Below are 25,029 nucleotides of genomic sequence, written 5' to 3' on the forward strand. Positions count from 1 at the left end.
CAAGATTCTCAATTTGGCTCTATACACACTGCCCACAGATACATGTATAATTGGCCCTGTTTTCATTCTGCACTGTTGTTAAATGCACTAGCTATTAGGGTAGTGGTATAGGTACTGATTTCATGTGTTTGTTTATTGTTGGAAGGGGTGCTCCTTGTTTGCTTGTGCGTGTGCATGTAAAAGTGTCTAGAAGTGTGTGTGGGTGTGTGTGCGCGCACGAGTGTGTGTGAGTACTTGTATGTGTGTCAGATAGATAAAGAGTGTGCTCTATCTCTTTCTCTCTCCCTGCTCTCTTCTTTCTGAGTTTGGTCGTGGTTCCCCTGGGGCCCCTGTCGCAGTAATGGCCTGCTCCTGATTGCTCTGATACAGGTTAGGAATATTGGCTTTAATGATGTGTAAAATGAGCAAGCAGTGCCTGTGACATTTACAGATGGCACCGCCTTGGCCTGTTCTTCCCAACTGCTCGTTAATTCACAGGAACGGCAAGCACTTCTTTAAGTGACTGCCTGATGCATGCATACGACACAACACAACACAACACATCCTGCACACCAAAACAATAGCTCACCTCATGTTCCTCTGCACCTTGTCATCATTTCAGCCAAGTGTTCACACAAATGGATAAAAAAAAAATGAGAGAGTCCTCAAGGCTAAGAACTGTTTGCTAAGTCCTTTCTAAGGGTTTGTCACACCAGTCTCCAGAGGTCTTTGAGAGGCTTAGACAGAATAGATGCCGTGTTGCTGTCTGCCATATAGACAGCACAGCTGGGCTCAGCATCAAATCCCCTGAGGTGCTAATCTGGTCCACAGGTCCTCGATGGTGCATCTGCTGCAGATACACAGCGATAGAGGGATCACTGTCCTCAGGTCACCCTCGTTTCTTTCAGTTTCCAGTTTGATTTTCAGCTCAAACACGTACAGGAACTGGTATTAAGATATGATGTGCAGCATGTTAAAAGTAGAAAAAAGGCAGAGTTCCTCTTATTACAAGTCTGTAAAACGCATTTAACATCTTTTTTTTTTTTTTAGTCATGGAGCAATTATTTATTAATACAAAACATTTGAAGTGCTGCTGTGTTGCTTACGAGAAGCCATCAAGTAACTGATGAACAATATCTGTGACTTAGATGTTCCCTAACAATTTTATGATGCATGTAAACGGTGGACGATGTGTATCTGTATCTGCTCCTTACTCTTTGTAGCTCTATGGCCATTACACTCTAATTTCCTTTTTATTATAGCATGTTAATTAAGGAGAATCATATTTCGCTCATTCTTCACAGTTGGCTCCTCTGTTGCCTTTAAATTGTGTTCCTCCTTGTCCGCCCACTGGCAGAGCTGTGTTAATTTATTTCTAATTGGCAAGAACTTGTTGATCGTAGGCTCGCAGATAGATATGGTCAGGAGGTTAATGCTCATATTAATGCGATAAGGTGATTGTTCCTCTGCTAGCCATGTGCTAACTGCAAGCACTGAGTAATAACAGAAAGCACTAATGGCCTTTTTACAGGCTCATCATGGCAAGTGCCTGTAAGATAGCGGCGATACCTTCAGCACATCGTTCATGCTCAGATTCACTGACTCTGAGAAGAACACTTTGACCTCAGCATCATGCTGACGTGGAGCAGAATTATTTTGGCTTATGGGGTGGCATTGCCACGCTATGGACTATATTAAAAAGTAATATCAGTGTGCTGGAGCTGCATGTAATGACAATACCTGTGTCTCAACGACACATAAGATTCCTGCTGCACATGGTCCTCAGTCTCTTTAGTGGCTACAGTATGTCTCGTGTGTGCATTACTATGCATGGAGAATTAGATTTGTTTTCCCTTGTATACTCATCAGTTTAAGAAATCAGCCATCCGTTGCTTTTTTAATCTCCATAATGAAAGTGTTTTAATGCCTCCAATTTATTGCCTGGGCAGCCAACAGAATAATTAGCTTTGTTCAGGTTTTTAAAAAGATGAAAACCCAAGTAGAACAACATTTGAGTCTGGGAACCACAAATTATAATCAAATGCATTAGTTATTGTACCTGAAGGTATATTGGACAAGAAAAAAAATTGATTTCTGTTGCTTGTATTACAATTAATCAAGTTTTTTTTCTCTCCAAATTTAATTTTCTTTCCATATTTTTTGCCTTTATTCTCTTTCAGTTTTTGGTTCCTTTAAATGAAATTGACCATTTTTCCACTAAATAGGTATTTTTTTTATTTTCATCCCCACCAGTGCTTTAAAATGTCATATCCACATAAAGACTTTTTCGCTGTAAGTCTAAATAAAGAGGCTCCCAAGTCTTCTATTGATTCTCTGTGACCTGTAGTCGATTCCACAAACTAAATCAGATAATTGAAGTCGGTGTCGAGCTAATTGGATTATTGCTTTCCCCCTGAAGAGATGGCTCTACCCCACAGCACAGGGATTGCTACATCAGTAGCGTCCGTCAGACATCTGTCATTTAACAGCACCGTCACAAAGTAGGGTTATGTCTCGCACCAAGGAGGGTGAATTGATTATAAATATAGGCTGTAGTAATTTCTTTGATTGGAGGATCAAATCATCAACTTATCGTCATGAGATTGCCATCATTTTATAACTCATACAGAGATAATTTAATATTGAACATCCTCTCACACATCAAATGTCACAGTGGATTATAGTAGATGTCTAAATATATTTATACAATGAAAAACCTTTTTTAATGATTAATGGTAAATTATATCGGAACAGCTCACTGATATATTGAGAACTATTTCTAGGACATAGTGGATTGTAGCTATACAGGAAAAAAAAACATCCCCCTTGTGTCTACTTGCCTCCAGTCCTCCAAACATGGTTTATGCAAATGAGATCACTATTTGCATAGACATAATTAGGTAATTACAAATCATTTGGCTATGAGCTCAAGCATGTGCACAGACCAGAGATGTTACACGAGTCACATTGTACAGTATGGAGTTAATGAATTGCTTCTGAACAGCAGAGGCAATACGGCATGTGTTACAGCATATGTTGTGTCAGACCTCTTGTTGGAAAATGACAGGTGACATTTTCATAAATCTTAGTTAAATGTGGAGAGTGAGTGTAAAAACCCATTGCCTGCTCACAATTTGTAAAGACAGTTTGAAGCAAAATTAGTTTTCATCGTATCAAAAACTACAAATGCATTTAAGAAAAAAATCATAGATGCAAGATTTGTAAGTTGTCTTGGAGTTGTTATGTTAAATATAAACAAATAGCTGAGTTTGGAGTTAGCAGCTAAGCTAATAATATTAGAAAACATTCTTGGACTCATTATTGTCTTCTTTTCAGACACTAACATACTGTATAGTAATGGAAACCAAAGAAAGTCTTTTTTTAATATGCCAAGCCAAGAAAAGTTGGTCAAGGTACTTAAGAGGATTACAGGGGAATAAATTTAAGTCATAATTAGTCTTAATAAAATAACAAAGAGGATTTAGTTTAAAGCAAAGATCATGAAACAAACGCCCAATACCTTGCCTTGTTGAGTATGCTCAAAGACAAAATATTAAAATGCCATGATTAGTATTAGTTTACATTGAAATATCATTTAAGTGAAAAGGAGTTCTAGTCAAATAATTAAAAAATTTCCTCCTAATAATTTACAACCAATGAAAAGATATTCATACTTTTCTGTGTAAGCACCAATAAATTGGTCTCAGTGCTGTAAGTTCACCTATATTGTCTGAGTGTCATTAAAAGGCATTCAGGGAACTGCAGGGAATCACAAAGCCTAGAGGATGTATGATTCCAGGATCAGAGCTGGGATGTCCCGATTGATCACTCTACTGATGTCAACACAGAAATCACAGTCAAACATTATTAGATAACCTCAAACATCATATAGTGTGCATCTAAACTAATTGAGGCAGGCTGCGGGGAACTGGACACACCAACATCAACACAGATTATATAACCAATGATGAGAATAAGACTCAAGTGTAAAGACTCAAAAGTTGAGAAAATCTTGAAGCTTATTTATTCAACAATGCATGCAGAATAAGACACAAATCTTGTGATTTAAAAAGAACAACTAAGGATTTCTTGAACCAGTAGACTAACTAAATGTATTAGATATTAACTGTAACTGAACTCAAGAAAGTACAACTGAAACAGCTGGCTTTGTGTTGCAGGCAGAGAGTCTCTGTGGAGAGCACACAGGTTATAAATGGTAACATATAGGTGAATGTGATAATATGATAGCTGAGTTACTCTAGTGAGAGGTTGTTGTGAATGCTGACACACTCAGGTGCAATGTTATTGACAGCTCCAGAGCACTCAATCTTGTTAGCTGCCTGGATAGCAGTCCTGACACTTTGATACAGTTAAAAGATACGTTCAGACTGAACACAATTTTAGCTTTGCTTTATTTGTGAAAATTGGACCACCGGAGTGTTTTTGTAGTCCATGTTTAATCTTTGCAAAAGCCTGTTCATCAACAGTACAGATGTTAGCTGTGTCTATCTAGTGGCTAGCTACCAGAGTGTTTTAGTAGTCCATGTTTGATATTTACAAAAGCCAGATAATCAGCAGTACAGACGTTAACATTAACTGTAACTAGCTAGTAGCTAGTCACCAAAGTGTTTTTGTAGTTCATGTTTAATTTTTACAAAAGCCAGTTCATCAACAGTACAGATGTTAGCTGTAACTAGCTATTAGCCTACATCGTACACACTGGCTGTGTGTTTGCAAAGTGTGTCTGACTATGTGCCTAATAGCGAATACTGATTTAGTATTTTCACTTATTACGTCTCTAGACGCCTTAGATTTTTCTCCTGAAAAGCATGTATGTATTAAGTATGTAGAGTCTTACAACTTTTGATTAAGTGCAGAGTAAATGCTAAAGCATTTAAAAGCCTGATTTAAAAAGGTGATATTGTTTGTTGCTGTTGATTAGTAATTGCAGTAGGTCTTTTAAGTTGCCTCCAGCGGAATGAAATTAAAATGTGTCCAGGCATTTATGAGTTGGAGATTTTGAGGCATTATCACACAAAACCAGCAGCACCAGGGAGCACAGAGGGTGCCAAGAAATGTTTTGAATGTGCTGAGTTTAACAGAAGCTCATTCCATCATGCATTCATGCATGGATGGGCCTCAATCACTGAGCTGTGCCGCTGACTTGCAGAGTCAGATTGCACAACCGACATGCGTGTTGCTCCAGCTAACGTGAGCTGCTTCAGTGTGGTGACAGGTGCTGATTCCCCACCATACAGATGTGAAGCACAAAGAAGGTTTTTGCTAAACATGTGCCTAAGCAATGGTTCACCCAGAGGCCTGAAACAGCACAACACAGACCTTTCCTCTCTGCATTAAGTACTCATTTATTGGTTGTTTGTGTTTTTCAGAGCAAGAGGATTCCTTTGAGTTCATCATTGTGTCGCTGACGGGTCAGACGTGGAACTTTGAAGCATCTACGTATGAGGAGAGGGAGCTGTGGGTCCAAGCGATTGAGAGCCAAATCTTTGCCAGCCTGCAGTCTTGTGAGAGCATAAAGAACAAGGTACAGCAGGTCAAGAGATATCAGAACTGGACAGGATTGGTGATTACCATCTAATTGCAGCAACGTCATCATCTCACATTGTCTGCTGCTTCATTTACATTCCTCTTTTTCCCTTCTCTCCAACCTTTATTGCGCCCTTGCCCTCCCCCCGCCCCTCCTCACCCACTTCAAGCTGTCACATGTGGGAGGTTGTCAGACAGGTGCACCGCAGTGTGGGGGATCTCTTATTAGAACTGACAGACATCAGAGATAGAACACGGCTTGTGTCAGCATACTGGGGAGACACGGCCTCATTTTCATATTCATATTTTCTCTGCCTCAGTCTTTTCCTAAGACTTTGAAAAACCTCTTCCTTCCTTCTGTTTGTTGGTTTTCTGTGATCTGAGTCCAGCTATAATTGTTTGCCTTCTCTTACTCTTGCAATGATTAGTTCCTGTTGACTTATTCTCTCCTTCATTTCTTACAGTCTCGGTTAGGCAGCCAAAGTGATGCAATGGCCATTCAGTCCATACGAAACGTGAGGGGGAACAGCTTCTGTGTGGACTGTGATGCACCCAGTGAGTATAATCCTCTACACGACAGCAAATTTGGTTGATAAAGGTCTTGTATAGTAAGAAATCAAAGTTTCCTGTTTATCTATATATGATCAAGGTGTCCAGTTACAACATGGACATTTCTTTTTGAGTGGTTAAAAAAGTTATTGTATTAAAGACCACAGTATTCTCATTTTCATCGCTCGCTGTCACCAAAGAATTACCAAAATCCTCCCAGTAAGGAAGGGTTTCAGTGGAGCATTTGAAAAGCGAAAACTCCACTCAGAGGGTTTAACTGTCTTTTAAAGACATTCAGTCAATCATTCGATTCATTTGCAAAATATTACGAAAAATGGATTAGGTTTGGAATTGGGTTTACTGCTCAATCACTGCAATTGTCACTTATTAGAGTCAGGAAATCCAAATTTGGGCACTGGTAACACCTGTCAGTCAAGGGACACATGCCCCTAAACATACCCCTATTTAAGCCTTATTATCTTATTAGAACAACAAATTTTAAATCATTAACAACGAACCTTCTTGAAGAAGCAACATTAGCTATTGAGAGACTTATTTCTTTTGAAAAATATTTATTAAACTTGTGACTGTAACATATATGTAACATATCTTACATTATTTTATCTTATCCTTCAAATCACTCTGATATTTTCCTTTAGTACCTTGTGTTTTCACTCAGTGTTGATTTTATAGCTAGTAACTTCATTGAACTTGATAGCCTATTCCTATTCTTTTTTGGGACCATGTTATAATGCAACTATCTGCAGTGTTTATGGTGTTTTTTTGATAAAATGGCATCAGTTTAATGGGACTGTTTTAAGTTTTTTATTCTATCCCCCTGGCTAATATTTCTGTATTGTATTTTGCCATGTCTGTGCTTCCTTCCCACCGAGAAAATAGACTTAATATTTATTTGCCAGTTCTGGTAAGATATGGCTGTTGCAGGCAGTAACAAATTAGTCATTCTTGCACCAGTTTACTTCAAACTGGATTAGCTGCTTTTATACAACCTGCATCTTAAGGCACTTCCTTGTGGGCAGTAAGACTCATTGTGGTTGCTGCTTGTTCTAATCCTTGTCCATTGTGTATTTGAAAACAAAATTATAAAAGGTGAACAATGAACCGTATATGAACAGTGCAGATGTAACATCTACACAGATACAAGTTCACAGTGTAAAAAATCTTGTACATATTTTGTTTTGTGTCATTAGTAGTTCTTGCTTTTCTTACCATAACTAGAAGTCCTTCCTGGAAAAGTTTGAATGCAGTGTAACCCTCACAAATCCACTGCTCAAACTAATTGATGAATCTTCGCTTGTTACTTTTCTTTCTCCATTGTCATGATCTTTTCTTATCCCCTATCCTGCAGACCCGGACTGGGCCAGTTTAAACCTGGGCGCCCTGATGTGTATCGAGTGCTCGGGAATCCACAGGAACCTGGGCACCCACTTGTCTCGTGTCCGCTCCCTAGACCTGGATGATTGGCCGGTGGAGCTCAGCATGGTGATGACCGCCATCGGTAACTCGATGGCCAACAGCGTGTGGGAGGGAGCCTTGGAGGGGTACACCAAACCGGGGAGCGACAGCACCAGGTTAGCATCCCTTTACAAAAAAAAGTGCTGCTTAATGAAGCCTACAGAGATTATAGAACGAGAAGCCAGAACTATCTTCTCTCCATTTGCTATTAGCCACTCACATTTCAGCAGAGGCAGTTCACACCACAAAATGCTCCATAAGAAGCACCAGGGGTCCATAAATGTCAAGCTACTGAGCCAAGAACACAGTATTTCATGTCCACCTTGTACACGCTGATCACAATGCCTCTTTTTTATTTGAGTCAGTACTTTGTTATCACCTGCATCCCTTCTTCTCCTAATTTTAGGATATGATATTCAATATTTCCTCTACAGTGTCTGTTGTCTTGTCCCTCAACTGACTCGACTTGAAAACTATAATTCATGGAAGGAGTGTTGCGTGTGACATCATTTTGCACCTACCTGATAAATGCCCTGACTAGCTCCAAATCCATCAAGTTTGTCACTTGACATGTAAGTGCTAATCCAGAAAAGATCTTATAATCTAAACCGCATCTGAAACCAAGCCCTTTGTCCCTGCAGGATTTCAGCATACACAGATAAACAGATCAGTCTCAAGTTTAGTAGCTCTGGAGGATTTTTTTTAGAACTTATTTAACATACTTAACAAACCCAGTGTGAAACTTCCACCGCAGACTTTACTTTTTTTTAAATTTTGCAACCCAACAAGTAGCTTTCCATCTTTTTAATATGAATCTCCTAAATAATACTTTTCCACTTACCCCACACTGCCCCGTCTTAACTTACCCTGTGATTATCTGTTCCCTTTCCTCTGAGGTACCCAGATCTTGTAGGAGGATTGTTTATCTCTTGGTGACAGGTGAGACCTAGCGTCCTAGTCTGACTAATGACCTGCTGTGTGGCTGTGCAGGTAATTAAGCACACCATTATTGCTAAACCCCACCCCAAGAGCCAGGCCCTCAGGCCTCAAGCTGCCCTGTCACATATCCATCACACAGGTCTGGGTCATCACTCTGTCTGTCACAGCACACACTGTCTGTAGGGTCTCGCTGGTGGCATCAGACTGTTTTAACGTCATAGCTTTGTAACTTTGTCAAGAAAAGTGGGAACGTAACATAGCCGTTTTGTTTTTGTTTTTATTTTATTTACTACTACTACTGCAACCGCTTATGCTGTTGCTGCTGCAGCTATTCTTACAAAAAATTATAGTTATAATAAAAATACAATCCTAATGTATATTGTGATATCTGCTGATAGCACAATATGATAATGATACCCCATAGATTAAGGTGATGTATTTTGAATCTACTTGTATTTGAATTATTAGATAAAACATTTATTATTCAGAGCTTTTGAAACAGCACACATGACCAAGATAACATCAAGCTATTCTGACAGTATAAGACGTTTTTTGGCTTTCCAGTATCTTGTCCTATTTGTTTGGTTGTTTGCAGGATATTTCAAAAACTTACAGAATTTTAAGAAATTTGATGTGAAGTACATAAGTAGAGGCCATGGGTCATAAAACAAGTGATAGGTTTCTAAGGATTTAGTGGATTGTGGAAGTATCTGCTCTTTGAGAGCTGGCTTGGTGTTATATGTTCAATTTCAGCTTGATTAATAAAGTAAAGCACAGTACAGTATGTTTATTTCCCACTATAATGGCAATTTGTCTTTCACTACACCTTCACAGAATATAACATTAAGACATAAAACATTAGAAGCAACATGCAAAACAAAATACAAGTATTACTGGTATGTAAACCATGAGGTGCTCATGACCAGTGGTAACAGCTGATATGAGTGGAAGCAAAAAAAAACAAACAAACAAACAATTTTATAACTGATAAATCACTGCTTTTTCCAGATTTATATAATTGTAAATGGAATACATTTAGATCTTAAACTATTAGACGCAAAAAAGATAAACAACATGCAACTGTCTCTCTGGGAACATGAAATGGGTGTTTTTCACTATTTTGTGACATTTTATAGAGTTATTAATGAAATCATAAAAATAATCAATAATTTGGACTTTGAAATTATACTATGGTCAAAACAATATGGGTTCTTTTCAAGGCAAATACAGATTTTTTTTTTTTTTTTTTGCACTAAAGTTGCTGATAACAAATACTTCACTTTGTTTTCAATTTTTCCTTTTGAAGCTAAAAATTACAAGTATGCAGTAAATCTTCCACAATTGTATTTTTGACAGGGTGGAAACAATAGTATGATCATGATGAGGCATGAGAAAACAGCTTCTTGCATCTTATGATCATAAGACTTAACGATTTTAAAGCTCTTTAAGGTGATGCCTGCACCAGTTTCCCACAGTAACAATTTGATGGCAGGGATGTACGACTAAAACAGATGCATTATGAAAACTAAAGAATTAACATAAAAACATGATTAAATAATTTAACTAATACATTATTTGTGCAAAGAACGTTAATTTTTGCTTTTATTTAGCTATTAGGCAAATCTGACCCTAATGATGACCTTAATTCATATTCCGTGAATTGTTTTTGTGGACTTTTACTCACATCTTTCATAACCAGAAACAAGAGGGGATGGGTTTGGTCCTCCAATCTTTCAATCTTCCATCTGTCAAATCAGTCACACTAATGCATGGCTCCGGTAAGAGTCATTTAGATAATACCAAAAATGCAGCTATGACAGTATCCATTTTCTGGGAAACTGAGTACATTTTATGATTTTGAACTTATAGGACTACAGTAAATAAATAACATAAGGTTCACTTAACTGTGAAAAAGTTCAAGTAATGTAAAGGATTCTGATCTTTTCATATGCACATGCTTGGACCAAGTTTTCAACACATACTCACTCTTAATTTTTAGCTAATTGTGCTTTTTTTTTCAAGTTTTGCAAGAGCTGCTTAAAAGCTTAATTTCTCTTAGTCTCGGCAAACTCTTTCCTCTTGAATCCATTCTCTGCTCTCTGGCCAGTTCAGAACTGAATGATGGCCTACAGTTATTTATTGAATGGTATCTGTGCTAAAGTGCTCTACTCTAGTCTTGATGAAAGATTATTGATGTTGATTCCTCACCCTACCACTGTCAGTCCCATGTCGCCTCGGGAAGGAAGGTTCTTCATTGTCTAAAAAATCCGATCTTATCCCGCAGCGGCGTCTCCATTAGTTTTCACTGTCAAACAATAAATCTCATTTGCAGCTTAACTAATCTTCAGACAAAAACAGCAGTTGTAAATATCATATATGGCCACTGGTTATTGAGATGCTGATGGTTTTCGTTGCTGATAGAATAATGTACCCTTGTGGGGTAAACGTTAGTATCAAATTATTTTGCCTGATCATGAATGATGAATTATAACCAACTTAAAGGGATATAGTTCTCTTCTTTCTTTCTTTTTTGTTACACCATAAATCCTTACTTGACTGTTCTGTGTATGTTACCCTTAACTTGAGCGGTGCATATATGAGAGGATTTTAATTGTGTCACATTGGTGACATGTAGCAGCTTTGTGATGGCACCTAGGCAGGCAGTATATGGCTCCCGACTCCCACTAAACATTAGTGACACCTAATCTAAACGATTCAGTAACTACCTGAATATCAACTCGGTGTCTGATTGAATGTCTCCTGCAAGACTAGTTTTACCCCTTTGCATTTTGGAGATTTAACTTAAAAGCATTCATCCACAAGATTGGTTTAGTTTATGATATTCTGGATCGAAAGAACACAATATATAGATTTGTCATACGCAGATCCGTGCTGAAAGACTGAAATTTCTGGTGTACACAGATTACAGGCATCGTAATGGGAAGCATGTTTATTTCCATGCATATGTACTTTGATGTCAACTGATCGCCTGTTTTTGCGCCTCGTAGAAGAATGCAGATGTCAGAACTGGCCAGGCTACAGTTAAATCTGTGATAATAAATTTGAGGGTGCCCTGAACTGTGGTTTATCTCTGCAGTCAGCATATTGGAGGGGAGTTGTTCTTTTAATTAGCACCTGGGAGTCGTTGTGTTTTGCACGTCACCTCTAATTGCTTGGCATGTTCGTGATAGAAAACACCACACACTATTTTGACTGATACTGTGGGGGGAGGTCCAACGACTAACTTTGCCCTTATCTCCTACTGGCACACACATACACACACACAAACACACACACAGACACAAGTTCTCATTTGGGGGAGATGTCCTGGAGCGTGGACGGATGTGGACGGCTATCCCTCACTGACGCAGGCCTCTCACTGTCACCCTCTGTAGGCTCCGCGCTGCCCTCGGCCACAGGCAGGTAATAGCTCTGATGAGAGCCCTCCACTTTGTTTCAGAAATAATTTGCCACTCCTGCCGCCTGCAGGGGCTGCGTGGTAATAAAAATGAATCACACCGCTAACCTCTCCAAACCTGGCCCCCGCTGCCTGTTTTAACCCCTTCTGCTCCGGCGTCTTTAGTCTCTGTTTACAACATCGGCACTGGTGGCCATTAGACTCCAGTAAAAACCTGTTCCAGGGTTTGTCCACAGTGGCCTTTGTCCTCCATGTTAGTCCCTTAAACAGTGAGCAAAGCTTCCAGGCTACTCACAGGTTAGAAGTGCCAGAACACCAACTCTCAGAAGAGCTTTTAGAATAGCCGGCCTTGCCAGGAGCCCCGTTGGAGGAAGAGTAATTAATTAAGACAAATGAATGACTGGGTCTTCCCATGTCCTCTCTCTCTCTCATTCTCTCTGTCTAAATGAAACCCACAGGTCAGTAATTAGCCCTGTGTGGGAGAAGTGGTACCACAGTCACTAATTACCCACATGCCACTGTGTTTCAGAGCCAGGTAGACGTAAAGAGGAAGGACTCACTCATTATGGCTTAGTCCACTTAACGGCGCAATTTAGCTTCAATATTGTTAGCATTACAAAATCATGACAAAAAGTTCTTGTCTGGTGACCTGAAAAGAAAGCCGTCCTTTTATGTGAATTTTGAAATGCGTACGTACGTGAAGCAGGCTGCATACATAAGAGGGGCATGTGTTATCGTCCCCTCAGCTTTGTATGTGAGGCAAGGGTTCAGCAGGGGTTAACAGCATGAGCATTTAAGGGTGTTAGTCTTGCTGGCACAAAAACACAGCCACTCCATCATGAGTAGTCTGACAACCTCATTAATGTCACAATATATTCAACTCATCCCTCTGCCTGCCTACGGCACCCAGATGCTCCCCTGTTGGCCTCTCTATAGCGCTCGACACAACAACCTTTTGAATTCTGGTCCGAGCTGTTACATCTGTTCAGACGGCACTCTGGAAGGAAGAAAAGTGGCATCTTTTCCACTGGTAAAAATATTTGTCTTAATTCTTTCGCAGCTGTTATTCTCAGAAAGGAGCATACTATGTCTACACTGTACCCGCTGGACCATAGGGGGCGGCGTTTACTGTGTTGCTCCTTCATTTCTCGCCCTTAGCAACCTTTGATGCTTTGGGGCCCAGCTTTCTTTCCCTGTTGTGTCCGCTTTTTTTCATCTCTGTCGTTTCCCTCTCAGCCCCCTCTCTGTCTTTCTGCTGCTGTCCCTCTTCCTCACTCTCTGTCTCTTCCCTCCCCTCGGTGTGTGGAAGTGAAGCCGCTGGCTGCATGGGAATCGGCCCTATACAAGCTGCCCACCCCCACTGTGAGGTCTGTTCAGGCTGGTCAAAACCCAAAACACCCCCTCCGCCTCCCAACCCCAACCCTCCACCACTACCACCATCGCCATTTCTCCCCTTCAGTGCGTCTATTTGATGTGTACACAGTGAATTTGGAGGCGCGGGGTAGAAGAGGAGGAGCCAGAGAAGCTTTGATTGTTTAGGAGGACTCAGTATGTGTTTGAAAGATGGGCGAGTGGTGGGACGGACATCCTCCTCTTCCTATGGACCAATGCACCTTAATTGCAGGCAGTCAGATTGGTCATTCTGTGGCTACTCCACCGCTGGCTCCACCTCCTCCGTCTCAGTTTCCCTTCCTATAAATTCCCGTTCGCCTTTGTCTTTCAGGCTTGACTAATTATCCTTGTTTGTCCCTCTTTATTTGGATTCAGTCATGTGTTCTTGACTCCGTGGGCTGGGTTTAGGAGAATCATTCCGCCATTTGCCACTTAATTAAGTCAGGGTCAGGATCCATTGCTCAACGGAGAGCTGAAGGGACGGAGCTCTAATAGAATTATAAAAGAGGCCTTTCTCTAAGGCTTTCTACTGTTAAGGCTGCCTTTATCTAGATGGGCTCCGCATAGACAAATGAAAGGGGACACCAGCTCTTGACAGGAATCCCATTTCCACTTTTAGACTCAGTAAGGTTTTAGGGGTTTTGATGTTTGCCCAGATTTCTTTCAAATCAGATCCAATGAAAGAAAGTTAAACAATGATTATCAGCTGTGAGATAACTCTCAATGACGGGGGAAGCTTGTGGCGAAGCAAACACCTCTTGTGTTTTTTAGTTGAAAGAGACACAGGCATTTTTATTGGGAACTTTGAGCTCCCTCTGTCCCCTGAGCAACAGAGAAATTTAGAACAAGTATGTGCTCAAGGGTGGGGAAATTGGTGTCTGTTGGTGCCTATGTGCCTGGGTGTGTGTGTGTGTGCGCGTAAGAGTAACGACCAGTTCAATTTCCCAAATATCCCCCCATGCTGAGAAAATTCACTCTCTTTTACCTCTCCACCTCCCCTCCTACTCTGTCCTGGCGCTTTGACATGCTAAATCTGCTGATTTTATTTTTCTTCCTCCTGTGGTGAGGAAGTGTCCTTTTCAAGAGTCTCAGTTTTCCCCCTGACTGTCTAAACCCTACCTCTGTTTGGATTGTTTTTCTATTTCAAACAAAAGACAGAGGCGGGATTACCATTTCACTTCCTTTCACACTCTATCTTTCAAGTGGCAGCAGCTGAGGATTTTTCTAAAAACCACTGCCTGGCTGCTTTTCTGTGTTTTTCTTCTTTTTTTTTTTTTTAAGTGAATCGTCTGAAGAACTGTGGTTGAATTTAGAGCTCAGCATCAGCAGTGAGCGAGGCCTTTTCCTGCAGGTCTTCAGGGCTGATTTTGAAGCGGAGGCTAACAAAGTGTCCTCAGGGCTCCTTTCTGAGATGTTGACGTCCTCTTAATGGCTCTCCCCAGCCTTTTTGTTTCACATCTTGGTGCTAACTTTCTGCCTCATTTAGCTCATATCAATTCACTCGGCTCTACAGATTCAGCATCTCATTCATGGTCTAGCTTTGCTGAAACAAACTTTGGACAATAGCTCTTACTGGTTGTTTTTAACCATGCTTACATTTTAGCTAAACCTCTCACAAGGTCGTAGATTTTACTTTACCCAGTAGGTTATAGAGTTTTCAGACATACTTTATCCTCTTTGACAGGGAAAAAGAAACTCGTTTTCAAAGAGTCCACCGGAAATAAGAGGGGAGGGCAGGACAGCCCCTTCCTGTTCTGAGCAGTCCGCTGGTTCTAAGGCCAATTGATTTGCTAACAGGCTTGTCCACACATAATGACTGAGTGGGGATTGATGGAGGTCTTACACCATAAAACTCAGCCACTGCAATTGCCTGCCATTAGGGCTGTATTGTTGATCACACAATACCCTCATCTTTAAAAAAAGATTTGCTTATGGTTTAGCGGGGTAAAGCACATTCTTCTCCACATTTTCTTCCAGGTCATAACAAAATTGTTACCATATGCTTATAGATGTAATAGCTCCGGGACTGTATTAAGATGTGGGTTAAGATGCTTTATGAGCTTCCAGTGTTGTTTTTGTAGTTAATCAATCCGTGCTTGTGCGCTGATAAAGGCTTGCCCCTCTTCCATCACATTCTTAACTCGAGAAGGGCCAGTGCCAGGCTTCTCTGTGCAAGACGGACTGCTCTGTGAAGTGAGCCTGGCAGCTGACATATGAGTCTGAAAATGGTTGCTGTCTGTGGTAAGTTGGCAGGCTTGACACCTAGCTGCTAAGGTCGTAATAAAAGAGAGTGACTAATGTTGATCTGGTTACTATTGTTAAAAATGCTGCTGTAACAGAATATTAGCTATCTGAGGGGTGGGGTGGGGGGGTGTACTTAAAGGATCAGTTCACCAAAATTACAAAAATACATTTTCTTACTTAGCTCTAGTGTTGTTTAGCATATATTTTGGTTTTATTTTATAGATTTCTGCCTCCACCCCAATAATACTTCTCAAGTATAGAATTTCCAGTTTAATCTGTCACAAAGAGGCCTGTCTTTTTTAGGGTAGCCGCACCATTATTCTATAATAATTAAAGACAGTATTTTTATTATTGTTAACAAATCTCATGAAAAGACCAAAACCAAGAATGAATTACTAACAAGTGTTGTACTATATGTGTACTCAAAGTGTGATATGAATTATTCCTCTGTGCCATAGTCCTCCATTGTCATCCAAAAACCAGTTAAAACACATAAATGAGCCAGCTTGTTGCCCTGGGTGACATGTTCTGTCATAACGAGGAACATAGCCATTGAAGTTTATTTTGAGTCAATCTGGGTGCTGCAAAAACTTAGTAGAACACCAAATGTGTATTAATCTGCAGGTGAAAATAATCCCCAATAAACACACTGTTTCGTCCTGTTCTTGTGGCATTTGGTATAAACTACAGTGCCCAGCTTTTTTAGGAAATTACTTTTGTAAGAATGAAAACATATATTTGTTATCAATTTTTAAAGATTTACTTCATAGGAACCAATGGGTTTGGGCCTGAGTGCCACAGAATGTATTAAGAGACAAAGTAGCACAATGTTGTTTTGGGTCTTTTCATGGGATTTGTTGACAATAAGAAGAATATAGAATTATGTATGTAGTTTTTCAAACCTGTGAGCATCACAAACTAAATTTCTCTCACCTTAATAATTATATTGGTGCAAAAACCTGGGCAAAAAACCCCCCAAAATGGCTCCACAGCTAAATACCATATACCCATTAATATAATGAGAACACATTTTTTCAATTATTTGGATGAATCAACCCTTTGATATATAATGTTTCGCAATGTTCTGCTGTTCATTTTAAAGATAGATTTTACAAATTGAGCTCTACTGACTCTATGATTTTCTTTTTACCGTGATTATGATTAAATAGAACTGAAGTGAATTAGACAGTTTGAACGTGCTGCTAAGCCTCGGCCCGCTGATAGAGATTCCCACGAGAGCCTTGTCACTCCAACCGGCGTTGCCGCTTCAACTTATCCGTACAAACCTTCTCCTTTCTGTCACTCACCCACAAATCCAAACAACAGCCTCTTTCTGCTCCCCTTATCACACCGGCTGACAGGGTCACGGGGTTAGCGCCACACTGGGCATGCTCAGTCATTCACATATTGATATTGATTTTTTTTTTTCTTTCTTATTTGGACAGTTTGTATGTGGGCAGAGAATGAAACGGGGGGTCAAGATGGAGAGCAATAGATAGAATTCTGCCTGGCGATAGAGGATGGAGCCTTCCCTCGGTCTCTATTCTCTGCTGCAGGCTGGAGTGAAGGAGCCCCTCATCCCACCGTCCCTCTCTGGCTGCCATTCAGCCCCATCGATCTGACTCAGGGCCCAGCCACCCCAAGGGACACTGGGGCTCTGAGACACACTGCCTCTTTTGTGGGGGGATCCACCAGTTCAGACTGACAGCCGACAGCGCTGATAAAAATATGTCCCCCTCCTTCCTGTATTGTCCGCAGCAGACATGCTGTTCAAGATGTGTAACCTTTAGAAAGCTGGCCAGGCTCTAACCGTCTTGCTGTCGACCGTAATCACTAGAAGTGGAATACTGCCCAAAGCATCACACCCTTTGGCATTCTCTCCTCTCTCCAGCCTATCTCACTGTATTATTTCCCACTGTGATAGTAGAGGCTATTGGCTTTCCCGTGCTCTAATAATTTAGAAATGTCACTTTACAGCAGTGAGCCTCTAAGGCCAATTACTATAATATTTCCCTCGTGTGCCTATGTTCTTACTCTTATACGTGTTATTGCCTTTAAATTACTGCCTCTAAATAATGAGATATGTATTGAAAGTTCTTTAACTTAGGTGCTAAATTGCTCATAGTATGTTCACCATGTTTCACCCTGCCTGACCTGTAGCGTCCCTGTCATTTCCTTCTCTCCAGGGAGGAGAAGGAGCGCTGGATCCGAGCCAAGTACGAGCAGAAGATGTTCCTAGTGGGACTGCCCCAGTCGGACGTGCCCCTGGGGCAGCAGTTGCTTCGGGCGGTGGTGGAAGATGACCTGAGGTTGGTGGTGGTGCTGCTGGCCCACGGCACCAAGGAGGAGGTTAACGAGACCTACGGGGACGGAGACGGACGCACTGCACTACACCTCTCCTGCGCCATGGCCAATGTGGTCATCACACAACTGCTCATCTGGGTGAGTGGGCTCCTCTAGCTTTTAGGTCAGAGGTAGATGGATATTGTTATTATTGGCATTTGGTGTTTGGGCAAGTGAATTCAGAAGTATATAAGCTGTACAATTACAATTACAATTCTTTCAAGGAAATTCCTCGGGAAATCAGCAACTGCCTGTAAACTCAACACAACTGGAGTAATCTGACTTAAATACCTGTTCCAGTCAATTTTCCCTGATAATTTGCACTACATTTCATAGTTCTAGGAAGGAAATAATTAGGGATCTGTGAACCCATACAATAAAGTATTACCATTTTATTTTGCAACATTAAGGTCTAAATGTTTTTTTTCAAAATGTGCTCCACATTGACGAGATTAAAATTCTGGTCAAGAAATACTGAATCTTTTTATTTAAAAAGTAATTAAATTAAAAATGTAAGTCTAAAACTACAAGAATCTGACAGAAAATACCCAACAGTTACTTTTTTTAGCTGTGAATATAAACTTACTAAAATGCCCAAATTCTCAGAAAAAATTATGTTCAATGTATCTAGGTTTACAGAAATGTCAGGCTTACGTTTGGGAAATGTGTGTAAAATGATGGACAGGATGTCTGTTATTTCCATGTGAAGACATAAAAACATTAGGCATCATGAGTTTGAATATTTCACCAAATATAAGCATCATATTGCAGTTTAAAGGTGTTGGCAGAACCAGATGAAAAATCTAAAAAGCAGTACCACGTGTTACTATTTGTTCTAACTTCACTACTTAAAGAAAATGTATAGGCTTCAAGAAGTTCAAGTAAGGTAAAGCTTATTGTTGAAGTTTTGCAGATTTTCCCTGAAAATCTGAGAGAATTTTATAAAAGGGTGAAAATTTAAAATGTTTCCAGTCACTCAAAAGTGCAAGATCAAGCACAATACAGAAAATTCTACTTATAATAGAAAGTGAAGATACAAATGGGAGAAAAAACAAATGAGCTGTTGATTATGTACCAAACTTAGTCATATTTTTTAGGGTTTCACTTTTTAATATTCAGAATCTAAAATTATGAATTATTTAAAAATTTCCCTAAATAACATGCCTCCAGTATGTAAAATCTAGTCTCTTATCTGCCATCTGTGCTCGTCATTTTCTCCTGCAGTACGGCGTCGACGTGAAGAGTCGGGATGCTCGTGGACAGACACCCCTGTCTTACGCCCGGCGAGCCGGCAGCCAGGAGTGTGCTGACATCTTACTTCAGCACGGTTGCCCCAACGATACAAGCACCCTGTCCTCCATGCCCACACCCAACATGAGCCGCCGCAACCCCAATCCCAACATCAACAACAACAACGCCCAGTGTGAGCTCAACCGCAGTATCAGCATCATGTAGGAGCCAGATAGCAGCTGTAAACAAACAAACAAACAAACAAACCCTGAACCCGCCCATGTCTCTTCCCAGTACTTCCTCCTCTGTTCCACACTGTGTAACCCAGAATCACTAACAATGGAGAGATATCAGGAGTGATGGACTCATTGTTGATATTCCACTACACTGAAAGAAGTGGGTGTTTGGGGTTCGGACATTGTACATTGTTTACTTTTTATTATTATTTTGTATCTGTTTTGTTTGTTCATTCAATCTTGGTCTGAGATGATCATGATGATCAGCTTTAAGCTTTTTTTTTTTTTTTTTAAGCATCAACCAAACAAATGACTTCCTTTGGCATTCATACCTACCCTACGAAAAGCATTTCCTTAATGCTTGAACATTTCCTTTTATGTCTTCCCCTTCTGCAGTGTGAACTGATTTTATAACGAGTGTGAGCGAGAAACTTCCTTCAAATTCCAAGCTTAAGTGTAATAACATGAAACTGTGAGGAATAGTTTCACAAAGTGACAAAACCCTGATGCAGGAAAGAAACTAAATCTTCCATGATAGCAGTGGCTGTTTAGTAATGATGCATGCCTTCAACACAGCTATCAAACTCTTGACATACTATTCATATACAAAGGCAAAGCAATTAGAGTTGAAGACTGCAAATGATTTAGATACTTAATTCACAGGAAAATGGGTTCAGATCATCATAAAGGAGTTGATTGCAGAATTCCTATCGAGTGACAGTGAATCAATTCCTTCGCCACCCTTATCGTGATCCTCCAGTAAAAGTGTCCACGACTATAAAGGAATTAAGGGGCATAATGTTTTATCACCATTGAGCCACATGGCTTTGTAAGTGTGCCTCTTCAGGCAGAATTCATTCAAATTCAAAGGTTTGATTGAAACAGTGAAATTGTACCATTATGATGTCTTTGTTGGAATAATTTCCGATTGACTAGATTGTGTTGATAATTGTTTGACATAGATTCACACAATTTCAAACCATAAGCGTACTGGAATATCCTTTCACCTCCTGTGGCCAAAGGCTATAATATTGGTACTCTCAAGAGTATCTCCTCTATTGTTGCTGTGAAATACATATATGGTACTGTGTGTGTGTGTGTGCGTCCGTACATACTGTACGATACGTGTGTGCTTACGTCTTCGTCTGTGACCGTGTGCAGCACAGAGCGACTGGGCATTTCTGTTCGTAAACATTGGAGAGAGGACACTGGGGAGAAGACAGAACACCCGCAGTGAAGATTTGGGAACATAACTGTGTTTTAATGTACAGACCACTGTAAAAAAGTAGTTCTTGTTCTTCACCTTATTCCTTATATGAACAGTTTGAACTTATTCTGACTTTTAGAGTCGATAAAAAACAACCCTTTCCCTTTTCCGTGAACCTATGTGCCCTTTCCCCGTCCTGAGAACCTGTCAGCCTAAAAGCAGGGACATAATAAAATGCATTCAAGTGACTGAGATGAGACTAACATTTAGAAATTAAATGAGCAGGAAGGTTTATAGAAGGAAGTGTAATTACTTTGACACTCTTTGCATTAATACAAATGTACAGTATTCCTGTGAATCAGCTCAGACACGGTAAGCCAATTCAAGTAGTAAGTCAGACTTGGACAAGACATGAATTGATGGTGGAGCTGGCACAATGACCGTAGTGTATTTTCCCTTTTATTCAACTGCCATTTTTAAGGTTTTAAACTGTCTTTGTTTTATGGGATTACAATGGCAGGATGTGTGTTTACAGAGCAAATTATTAATGTGGTACTTTACGTACATGACTTTTTTTGTTTTTTTTTTACAGTATTTGTTTTTTTCAGAGCCTGCAGAAAATGAATATGTGGTCAGTGGAGGATGTTTTTAACTCCAGGACATAGCTAAATCTTAAAGGAATTGTTTTATATTTTCGGAAATGTGCTTATTCACTTTGTTTCTGAGAGTTAGATGTGAAGATTGATACCACTCTCCTGTCTGTTTGTTAAGTATGATGCTGGAACCAGTAAGCGATTAGCTTAGCTTAGCATAAAGACTGGAAGCAGGGAGTGACGGCTAGCCTGGCTATCTCAAAAGTTTAACAATGTGCTTACCAGCACCTCTAAAGCTCACAAATTTTCACACATCTCGTTTGTTTAATCTGTACACAACCAATATCAAATGTAAAGATGACAAATTATTGTGTCAGGGAGAGTTATGTGCTGTAACTATTTCTTGGTGTACAACTTACAGTCGTCACAAGACCTCCAAACTGAAATGGTAACACCACATAACTCACTCTGAAACCACAATTTTCTTTATCTTTTTTTTGTGGGGGGGGGGGTACCTTTAGACAGAGTCAGAATAGCTGTTTCCCAGTTCTTCCAGTGGCTATGCTAACCTAAAGCTACCAGTATACTTCATCAGAAGTGCCTGTCAGATGGTCGAACAGGTTTGAAAAGCCCCAACCCCAACACATCAGAAATTGGGCGGTTGCATCCGACAATTAATGTAACTTTCCAAAATCATCATTTACACACACATCACACATCAATTAGCCATCTGTGCCATGATGAGAGAGTAAGCAGGGTTTGAACTTATTTCTTTCTTTACACAACTATTCTGGCGCTTCTCGAGTGAAACTCTCTGACTGCCTTCCAGAAGAGACTGCCTGACAATGTGCATGTTATCCATTCAAGTCTGGCGTCATGGAACATCTATAAACACATTTTGCCTTTAGTTCTTTTCAAGTATAAGCCAGCCTTCAGCTTACCGCCTCCTGGCTCTGGCTTCGTACTTTACACTACACATGAGAGTGGTATCCATGTTCTCATCTAACTCTCCCAAAGAAGGCGAATAAGCGTATTTCCCAAAATGTCAAACTATTCGTTTAAGACGTCCCAAAATCGACCACACAACCAGATTACATTTTAACTCATTAAACTCGTACTGTACAGTGGTACTGGCCCTTTTTCTAATCTTTACTTGATAAACTTATATTAATAAGTACATTTCAGTGTCGGGAGATTACTGAGGGGAGCTAAATGTGTACAGTGATTACCTGAACCCTTATTTACATACTGTAGATGCTGAAAAAAACACTAGAAACCTGCCTGTTTTGCCCCCAACCACAACATGAAGTGTACATATTAGCTTAATGCTTTTATCTGAAGACAAGCTCCTCCTAGAGGAATTTGAACTGGTTTTAGGTCAACAGTCCTCTTGACCCACAAACCATATTTTGATATGTTGCTTTTTGTTTCTCCGTAGGGATATTTTTTAAGGTACCTCCGTTTGGTCTCCACATTAACCGGCCATCTTTGGTACTTGTGTATAATGATGTACATTTGACATATTTATAATGCAGTATGTAAATATCTTTTTTTTTTGTTTGTTTTTGTTCAAGTTAATTTTCCTATTGTAATTCCTTTACGTTCAGAACGTGAAACAAAGCAAAAGCTAAAGAGTAACTTGTTGTATGCTTGGATGCTTGGCTGACTGTTGACCTATTAATAAACACTCAAATAAAACAATGTAGCCTTCCCTGGATTTAGGGAAATCGACACATTTGTCTCGTGTATGTATTGTTCATTCATCATTCATCTTCTTGACCTCCTGAAGCCTAACTGACGAGGTGAGACTCTTTCATATGAAAAATCACGTACCATTTCATCTTTTCCCCTTTTACATGTTCCTTCAACAAACTTCATGGAGAAATTGAGGCTCACTGGAACAGACTCGGTCCTGTTAATGTGATCAAGACAACTTAACCAGGCCTGTCTTGAGGTAAGTAAAGTAACCTCTCCACTTCCTGCCCGTGGGACCCCCAACAGTTGCTGAAAGAGGATTAAGATAAAGAGCCAGGCTTAGTGTCAGGCAGCACGACACTGTGGGGAAAAGTGAAAGGTCTCAGTGTTGAGAGGAGTCAAGCCCTCACTAATCTACTTCTTATTTCCTGCTAATCTTGTCTCAGCATATCTTCATCTCCTTCCTCTCTCTGTTGGCTGGCATTGTTTGCTCTTTATCACCTGGTTTCTCTTTAGTTTTTCCTCTTCCTCCCTCAGTGCTGGCTTCATGGAGCCACAATGCACCAAGTCACGCTTAAAAGCCCTTGAAAACTTATTTTCTCAGTCAGCTTCTTACTGTGAGTATGTAATGGGGTCCTACAGGAACACAAAGTTAAAACAGTTTTACATGAAATTTTTTAGCCTTTTTAGCCTTCTTCAATGCACCCTTGAAGAAGGCTATTGATTGAATCGAATTTTATCTAACCAGGCTGACATTTATGTTTTTGAGTGGAATATATCAACCATTGGATGGATTGCCATGACATTTTGGCTCCTCCTCAGGATTAATTGTAATAACTTGTGAGCCCCTGACTTTTCCTCTAGGTCCAGTATCAGGTCACAATTTTGATTTGTCAAACACTTTGATTTATGACCAAATACTTGCAAAACTAACGACATTCCCATTAGCCTCAGCTGTACTTTGTGTTTAGTGCTAATTAGCAAATGTTACCAATGCTATCACACTAAACTAAGATGAACTAAGTCAGTGTTCAACATCACCATGCTAACATTATCGCACATTTTTACTTTGATTGTTGCTTATTTATTCATGTATATTTCATCTTATAAATAATTAAACCTGTAATAACTGATGATGTTTTTGGCAGCAGCAATGAGTTATTAAACATTTTTATCTCCTTATAAAGTTGATATGGCAAATGCAATGAGCAGTGGCTTATTTACACATCGAGAAGACAGAGCAACATGAACATTCATTTCACTTGTCTTCAAGATTAAGACCAATAATATTCACTCTCCTTTCAGTTCTGTTTTGCTCCGCCCTCCACCAACTCCTGAGGCAAATATCTGGCTTTAGTTACTAAATGCTTTACTATGTTCACCAGCTAGTGGCTAACTTTGTCTGCTGTTTTGTGCCACCAGGTAGCATACAGTGTTTTTATCAGAACTCTGTCACTAAAAACTTCTGCTGCTGGAAACAACGCCAATGAGAGTGGTGAGAGTGAACAAAACAGTGATGTTGTGGGTCCAAAAACTGACACAATGAGATGAAATGCGTTAAAAACACTCACCAGCCACTTTATTAGGTAGGCTACACCTGTTCAACTGCTCTCAACACAAATATCTAATCAGCCAATCATGTGGCAGCAACTCATTTCGGTAGGTAGACATGGTCAAGATGATCTGCTGAAGTTCAAACCAAGCATCAGAATGAGGAAGAAAGGTGATTTAAGTGACTTTGAACATGGCATGGTTGTTGGTGCCAGGCTGCTCTGAGCATTTGAGAAACTCCTGATCTACTGGGATTTTCACGCACAACCATCACTAGGGTTTACAAAGAATGGTCTGAAAAGAGAAAATATCCAGTAAGCAGCAGTTCTGTGGGTGAAAATGCCTTGTTGCTGGCAGAGGTCAGAAGAGAATGGCCAGACTGGTTTGAGCTGATAGAAAGGCAACAGTAACTCAAATAACCACTGTTACAACCAAGGCATGCAGAAAAGCATCTCTGAACGCACAACACGTCAAACCTTGAAGCAGATGGGCTACAGCAGCAGAAGACAACACCGGGTACCACTCCTGTCAGCTAAAAACATGAAACTGAGGCTACAATTTGCATAGACTCACCAAAATTGGACTACAGAAGATTGGAAAAACATTGCCTGGTCTGAGGTAGGGTCAGAG

The 25,029-nt window shown here is 40.1% G+C and overlaps 1 protein-coding gene across 2 annotated transcripts in view; it reads left to right on the top strand.

Annotated features, from left to right (window-relative positions):
- The window catches only part of agap3 (ArfGAP with GTPase domain, ankyrin repeat and PH domain 3), a 121,400-nt gene extending 98,516 nt beyond the window's left edge, over window positions 1–22,884 (top strand). For both annotated transcript variants that reach the window (XM_042428803.1, XM_042428802.1), the window contains exons 14-18: window positions 5,370–5,524; window positions 5,991–6,081; window positions 7,445–7,667; window positions 17,731–17,986; window positions 19,112–22,884. In XM_042428803.1, coding sequence (XP_042284737.1) covers window positions 5,370–5,524; window positions 5,991–6,081; window positions 7,445–7,667; window positions 17,731–17,986; window positions 19,112–19,342 — 956 coding nt within the window. In that variant the 3' untranslated portion in view covers window positions 19,343–22,884. The remainder of the gene's footprint in view (window positions 1–5,369; window positions 5,525–5,990; window positions 6,082–7,444; window positions 7,668–17,730; window positions 17,987–19,111) is intronic.
- The last annotated feature ends 2,145 nt before the right edge of the window (window positions 22,885–25,029 follow it).

Source organism: Thunnus maccoyii, chromosome 12, assembly GCF_910596095.1.
Source record: "Thunnus maccoyii chromosome 12, fThuMac1.1, whole genome shotgun sequence".
Taxonomy (NCBI): domain Eukaryota; kingdom Metazoa; phylum Chordata; class Actinopteri; order Scombriformes; family Scombridae; genus Thunnus; species Thunnus maccoyii.